This window comes from Lontra canadensis, unplaced genomic scaffold (genome assembly GCF_010015895.1).
Source record: "Lontra canadensis isolate GAN:19392208 unplaced genomic scaffold, GSC_riverotter_1.0 scaffold142, whole genome shotgun sequence".
NCBI classification, from domain to species: Eukaryota; Metazoa; Chordata; class Mammalia; order Carnivora; family Mustelidae; genus Lontra; species Lontra canadensis.
In genome coordinates, this window is record NW_022631136.1 from 931,054 (window position 1) to 938,659 (window position 7,606).

At 36.3% G+C, this 7,606-nt stretch overlaps 1 protein-coding gene across 3 annotated transcripts in view; it reads right to left on the minus strand.

Moving 5' to 3' along the window:
• The window catches only part of GOLPH3L (golgi phosphoprotein 3 like), a 36,548-nt gene extending 29,084 nt beyond the window's left edge, over positions 1 to 7,464 (minus strand). For 2 of the 3 annotated variants that reach the window (XM_032843540.1, XM_032843538.1), the window contains exons 1-2: positions 7,249 to 7,464; positions 5,161 to 5,355 (exon numbers count right to left, since the gene is read on the minus strand). In XM_032843540.1, the coding sequence (XP_032699431.1) occupies positions 5,161 to 5,343 (183 nt within the window). In that variant the 5' untranslated portion in view covers positions 5,344 to 5,355; positions 7,249 to 7,464. Of the gene's footprint in view, positions 1 to 5,160; positions 5,356 to 6,656; positions 6,794 to 7,248 lie in introns of all 3 variants that reach the window. The other variant, XM_032843539.1, reaches the window with a different exon arrangement.
• Between the last annotated feature and the right edge of the window lie 142 nt (positions 7,465 to 7,606).

The window sequence follows — 7,606 nt, forward strand, 5'->3', positions numbered from 1 at the left end:
TCTGTATTATTTTGGTCAGGTTGGGGATCAAGTTTAATTTTCTCAGTTGAGGGCAGTGTTACTGAACTGAGATTTTTTTTTTAACTTTTATTTTATTTTATTTATTTTTATTTATTTTATTAAAATAAATATTATTTTATTTTATTTTTTTAACTTTTATTTTATTTTATTTTATTTTATTAATGCACAATGTGGGGCTTGAACTCAAAAACTTGAGATCAAGAGTCTCATACTGTACCAACTGAGCCAATCAGAGGTCCTTGATAACATCTAATTTTAAATGTACTTAAAAGGTTAGACTCTTCAACATATACTTAGATTTCTTGATTATTTTCACAAGACAGTGAAGCTTAACACAGTTGACCCTTAAACAACTGTAGGCTATTTGTAGTTAAGTTTTGGGAGAGCAAAAAGTTATACATGGATTTTCAACTGTATGGGTATTAGGCACCCTTACCCCCCATGTTTTTAAAGGTCAACTGTATTTTTTTTTAAGATTTATTTATTTGAGAGAGAGAGAGAGAGAGCGTGTGGAACACATGGTGGGGAGGGGCAGAGGAAGAGAGCCTTAAGCAGACCCTTTGCTGAGCCTGGCACCCCAGGCAGGGCTTGATCCCATGACCCTGAGACCACAGCCCTACGATCTCGACCGGAGCCAAAACCAAGAGTCAGACACTTAACTGAGCCACCCAGGCACCCCTGCCACAGAATAGTTTTAAAACACAGCTGACCCTTCGGGCACCTGGGTGGTGTAGTGGGGTAAGTATCTAACTCTTGATTTTGTCTCAGGGTTGGGATATTAAGCCGTACTTCAGGCTTTAGGGTCTGGGCTCAGTGCAGAGTTTGCTAGTCCCTCTCCCTCTGCTTCTCCCCCAGGCTCTTACACTCTGTCTTTCTTGCTCTCTCAAATAAATAATCCTTTTTTTTTTTTTTCCAGATTTTATTTATTTTTCAGACAGAGAGAGAGAGAGAACAAGCAGGGGGAGGGGCAGGCAGAGGCGGAGGGAGAAGCAGGCTCCCTGCTGAGCAAGAAGCCCATGTAGGACTCAATCCCAGGACCCTGGGATCATGACCTGAAGGCAGATGCTTAACCCACTGAGCCACCCAGGCCACCCCATGTTTTCAAAAATAGATATAATTTTAAGAACTGTAGTATTGGGTTCTAAACAAAGAATCTTACGGAAATCTTAAGCAAAAGTTAACTTTGGGACTTTGGGATACAAAGTTTAACCCTTAGGATTTTTTTGACATGTCACAAACCTTAAGCCATGTGAAAACAAGAAATTATATTACATATTAGAACATATATTCACAAAGAACATAGAGCAAAAATATCATTAAGTCCTTATTTTGGACACAAAAATGAAATGGGCTTTCCTATTTTCATTAGGCTGATCCCTTTATTTAAAGGAAGAATCTATAACTATAGAGAACAAATTGATCATTATGAAGGGAGGTGGGTGGGAAGATGGATGAAATAGGTCAAAAGGACTAAAAGTACACTTATAGTCACGAGCACTGAGTAATGTGTAGAATTGTTCAATCACTACATTGTACACCTGAAACTAATATAATACCGTATGTTAACTACACTGGAATTAAAATAAAAATAAATAAGTAAAGGAAAGAGTATGAAAGTCTCTGCCTGACACTCAAAATCTGCCACTCTCTAGTCTGAATCTAGTTTGCCAATTTTGATTCTCATTTTTCTCCAAGAAAACACCTACTTCAGTCACAGTGGTTAATTATCTCCCAAACTCATCAAGCTCATAATAATTTCAGGTTCCCTCATCCAGAATGTGTTTTCTTTACTCTGTTTATGTTAATCTTACCCGTTCTTAAAGGCCCAGTTTGGGGGAGCCTGGGTGGCTTAGTGGTTAAGCATCTGCCTTCAGCTCAGGTCATGATGCTAGGGTCCTGGGATCGAGCCCCTTCATTGAGCCCCTTCATCAGGTTTCCCTGTTCAGCGGGAAGCCTGCTTCTCCCTCTCCCACTCCCCCTCTGCTTGTATTCCCTCTCTCACTGTCTCTCTCTGTATCAAATAAATAAATAGAATCTTCAAAAAAAAAAAAGAAAAAGAAAAAGAAAAGAAAAAAAGGCCCAGCTTGTTTTACTGCCTTCTATTCTTCCCCAGATTATTTCAACCCATTATGTTCTCTCTTCCTTCCAACTCTCTTGGCTCTTACTGTTCTAACATGGAAAAACTTGCTGGATTTTTACTGTTGTTTACCTATTTAGAAATCTTTTGAACTGTGAAATATAATGCATACACAGAAAAGTGCATGAAACAAAAGTGAAAAAAGCTCAATGATTAATGTCTCGGTAAATATACATGAAACTTTCCCCAAGTACAGAAACAGAAAACTGTTAGTACCCAGAGAGCCCCCTCATGTTCTTTTCTAGTTACTAATACCCTCCTCTTATCTTCCCCCCTACAAAACGGTAACCACTATGTTAACAACTATGGTAATCCCTTTCTTGCTTTTCTTTGTAGTTTCAATCATCTAAATATGTAACCCCAAACACTACAGTTTAGTTTTCTTGAATTTTATATACATGGAATCATATAGTATGTCTTTTCTGTCTGGCTTCTGTTACTGAATATTACATGAGAATCATACATGTTTTATAACAATGTTCATTTTCATTCTGTATAGAAAAGATTTTTATATTCATTTAGATAAATGGACAACTCATTTTTATCCATTCCACAGATGATGGATCTTTGGGTTACTTAACTTTTAGAAAGTATGTATGTTTTGTCTCCCCAGCTGGAATCCAAGTTTCATGAGGGCAGGGGCCATACAAAGTATCTTATAGTATTTTATATTTACTTTAGTATTGCATAATGCTAAGCACACCATGGGTGCCCCCAATCACACTAAATAATGATTAAATAAATCTATGAGTAGTTTAGGAGGTGAGAAGAAAATAATTAGTGCTGGAAATCAATGTTTTTTAAAAAGATTTTACTTATTGGGGCGCCTGGGTGGCTCAGTGGGTTAGAGCCTCTGCCTTCAGCTCAGGTCATGATCCCAGGGTCCCGGGATCGAGCCCCGCATCGGGCTCTCTGCTCAGCAGGGAGCCTGCTTCCTCCTCTCTCTCTCTGCCTGCCTCTCTGCCTACCTGCGATCTCTACCTGTCAAATAAATAAATAAAATCTTTAAAAAAAAAAAAAAAAGATTTTACTTATTTATTTGAAAGTGAGTGAGAAAGAGAGAGAGGAGAGAATGAGTGGGGGGAGGGGCAGAGGGAGAAGCACACTTCCTGCTGAGCAGGGGGCCCAACACAAGGTGTGATCCTAAGACCTGGGATCATGACTTGAGCCAAACACAGAGGCTTAACTGACTGAGCCACCCAATAGAGCCCCACCAATTAATATTTTTAGAGAGAGTTATATAACCGGCATTTTGGAATAGCACTACTGCCTTAATAAATCAGAAGGTTTGACCTCTCCTATTTATTTATACCTAAGAATTTATCATTTCTTGATCTTCCTGAGCCAACTGAAAGCTAAAAATGTAATTTATTAACTATTTTAAAAAATAAAGTTAGAACTCAAAAGGTAATTATTCAAAAGGCTAATTCTCTATTCATCTTTGTACAGTCTCACCTAGTACAAACTCACCAGAGTTTCTTTATTTCTTGTTCTATTTCCTTGTATTTATATTAACTATTATAAATTTAAAAGCACACGAAGAGAAGTCCAAAGTTAGAATCTCCACAAAACAGAAGCAAAAATTCTAGTATCTAAGGTTAGCAGGAAATTAATCATTCCTATTCATAAGTAAAACAAACCAAATAGCTTTTTAGTTCTAATACGCTCTTCTACAGTCAGCAAACGCATCCTAGGTACTGTGTAAACATCTCAAAACAGTATTTATGCCGCCTATTCTTCAGACCTACTCTGATAGTCTCCTGGAGAGTCAGTTTTGCATTTTCATTTGCTTAATTTTCATAAAACTAGAGCTTCATCAACTTTCTCAGCAAACAGGAAAGTACACTTGCGGGCAAGATTTTCTGATATATCTGTCTTGGCAAGTACATATGTGCATGTCTCTAATATTAGTTTTAACAATACACAGGCTATAAGAAGTCTTGTAAGTTTTGTTCCAGTCTGTAATTTGACGTGATTAAAAAATAGAGAAGGGAAACGTGCTATAGAGAATGTAAAGTCTAAGAAACAAGAATAATCCCAAATTGAGGAATCAATGCAGAAAAGAACAGATGGTACTAGATGTTTGTAGCCAATTCATTACTAGCTAAGGATAGTTATTAAAGACAAATTTAGTCTTTTTTAATGTAAAGTAACATTTTAATTTGTTAAGTTTTCAAAATGAAGGCCAATAATATATGTGCCTTTATTATCATTATTATTATATTACTAAAAGCTTTCTTGGAAAAGAAATGGTTGTTTAAAATATTAAGTTAAATTTCTTCATGAGGGAAGAAAGTGAAACACAATAAAAAGTTAAATTACAAATGAAGGTTAATGTATTACAGTAGAAGAACCAGCAAATATGTGGTTATACTCTTAAGACCTGCTTTTTCAAGACTAATTCTATTATGAAGTGTTCTATTAACAAGGGACAACTTAGAAAGAGAAATCTGCAATTAATTTAAAAACATTTTCTGAAATTAAAATATTTATCAGTTGTTGATACTTAATTTCTAAAGATCCACAGAATAGAATTTTTAAAAAGTTATTTCTACTGCATTGCAAGTTGAAACCTATTCACTGTTTATTTTTATAAAACAGCTAATCATACACGTTTCTTGTCTTGTCATTTAAAAGATTTTCCTCCTCACAGTTCAAGACAATTTCAATGTGTGGGCCCTCTTAGTTTAATAGGAGGCTATTTCACCATCAATGTCATTTGGGAAACTACAAGTACAAAAATTTTACATGTGTTCTACTCTCTCCTATCTTCTAAAATTTTGGAGGAATTTTGTAATTAAATTACCCTTTAAGTAATTATACTTCCGGATTTTACCCTCCAAATATTAGCTATCCTCCCAAACTCCCCCACCCACCTGATGGCTAGAGCACAATTCTAAGGCCAACTTAGCATTAATGAAAATATTCTGTCATATTACTTCTTAAAAACATTCCAATATTCAAGAGTCTTTGGGAGAGACTAGTAAACCCAACTGTGTTACCTCTTTATCTTTTAGTCCCAGGAGCAATACTTCTTCCATAAGTGTGAGGCGAATATCCTTAGAGTCACCAGAATCTTCATTGTCTGGACTCCTGTCTTGATTAGTGTCTTCCTCACTTTCCACCTTCTTTTCAGAGTTCTTGCCTACTTCAGTGCGACGGGCCCGGTGAGTTAAAGTGGTCATTCTCAGCTGTTTCTGGAGAGGGTGATGAAAAAATATCTATAAGTAAGCTTATGTAAACAGAACATATTGATATTCATACAGACCTACTACAAATGTATACAAATAAGAAATATATATAAACTTAAATAGAGAAAGGAGTAAAGACCAGAAAAATTAGGCGGGTAACACAATATGTTTTCCAAAGTACAATAGCTTGAAGGTACACAGAAGGCATTGACAGAAAATCAAATCAGTAATATTAAAGACCGGTACAAATGATTGCTCAATCTTTCTTTGCTTCTTTCTTTCTTTCTCTCTCTCTTTTTCTTTCTTTCTTTCTTCCTAGAAAGGATCATCTTTTAACCCTGCTGATTATTATTATTATGTGCATAATCTATAATCCAGGAGTATATACACATCATTGTAACTTGTCTTTCATAAAATGGATTCTCCCCAAGTTAAATAATATGGGACAGCAAAAAATTGTGAGAATCCAGGCCCCAAAATCCATGTAATAATCTACATGTAACTTCTATAAACATTTAATGGCACATCATAAAATACAAAAAACAGAGAAATTAAAAAAATAAGAAAAACTAAATATATATATTCTCATATTTTCTTCCCATAACTCATCTCATGCACTCCCTTTGGGAACTGCATCTACAGAATAACACTCAGAAGATCATGTGTAGTAATTCCATATACACAGAAAACTTTCATCTCTATCCCTAGCTAGCCATCTTGCAAATACTCAAATAGCTGCCGACAAAAAGCATCAGCAAGAGAATGTTAAAAGATTAATGATCTCTTTCTCAATTGCAAAAAAAAGTCAAAGCACATGCCCTCTTATACCATGTACTACAGATGTTTTTAAAAAAATCTAGTCAAGAGAAATGGCACTAAATCATGTATGATATAAAGTTAGCACACTTTATTTTAAAATAAATCTGAATGTCAGTTTTTGAAATGACACACAAATATTTTTAATCAGTAATTATTTAAAAGAATATCTTATTCATGTTCAAAAGAATGCATTCAAAAGCCTCTGTGACTGGATCCCGTTCTAGCGATATTTCCCATTACATTACTCTCAGTTACATATTGTTAACAACCACTTCTCAAACAGGTCCCATGCTGCCATTTCTGCTCCTTTGTCCATGTTGGTGCTCTCTCCCCTTTCCTTTCTCTTTATATTCTACCCATTTTTCAAAGGCCTATTGAGGATCCAGGTAAAGCCTTAAGTGAATACCCTTCTCCATTACCCTTATGTCCCATGGCCAGAATTGGTCTCTCTCTCAGCTATACTTCCACAGAACTTTATTTATACTTACATCCTTTAAAGTATTTATTATAGTCTTTCTTTTGGTATGGCTGTCTCTCAACTGTAAACTTCTTGAGGGCAGGGATATTGTCTTCTTGGGTTTTTATAGTCTCCATAGCAACTAGCACAATGTCTTTAACGTTGTAACTGCTCAATAAATATATACTGATTAAAATGAATACTCAGAAATGCATGTGAACATTTTTAAATAGAAATACAAGTAAAGTGACTTACAAATGATTCTTTGTACAAGGCTATATTTCAAATACAATTCTTGGTGGGAGGTGGGAAGTGGGAAGAAGGGTGAAGGAGGAAAAAACCCCTGTGATATATATGCTTAAGGGCATTAACCCTATCTGGCACTGTGAACAGGGTTTATTTGCTAACCCAATCCAAGAAACTTTAAGTCTTCAGAGAAAAAAAGGGAGGGGGGGGGACTTTGAGGAACTAATACCCCCTGGGCATTTATTAGTTAAAAATCCTATTTGGGGAAAAAAAAAATGACCAAAAACTAACTGAATAAGAACCTCCCTCTCCCCATAAAATAAAAAATCTGTAGGCTTTTTTTGTACATTAGGAAATGTATATTCTCCGTTGCTTACCTGACGTTACTCCTGGGTTACAGCCGGACACAAACAGCAGCCTGCGCTCTATTTTAGGGGTACACCTGTTCCCCCAGGTCCTAGTAGGTAAAAAAAACTTCTCAGCCACGCAGAGATTACAAACTTCCTGATCCTTCGATGCAGAGAAGGAATAACACATCAGCTTCCTCAGGATCCCTAGGCAACCTACCTTGGTGTTTCTTCATTGGACCAATCAGAAACCGCCAAGGTTGAGTCCAGCCAATCGGAGCTTACAAGGGGAGGCTCTCCTCGGGCTATTGTGTTGCGATCCCGACAAACACCACCAAAAGGAGGCAGGTTTGGGTCAACCTGACAGCTGGTCAATCCAATGAAGTAA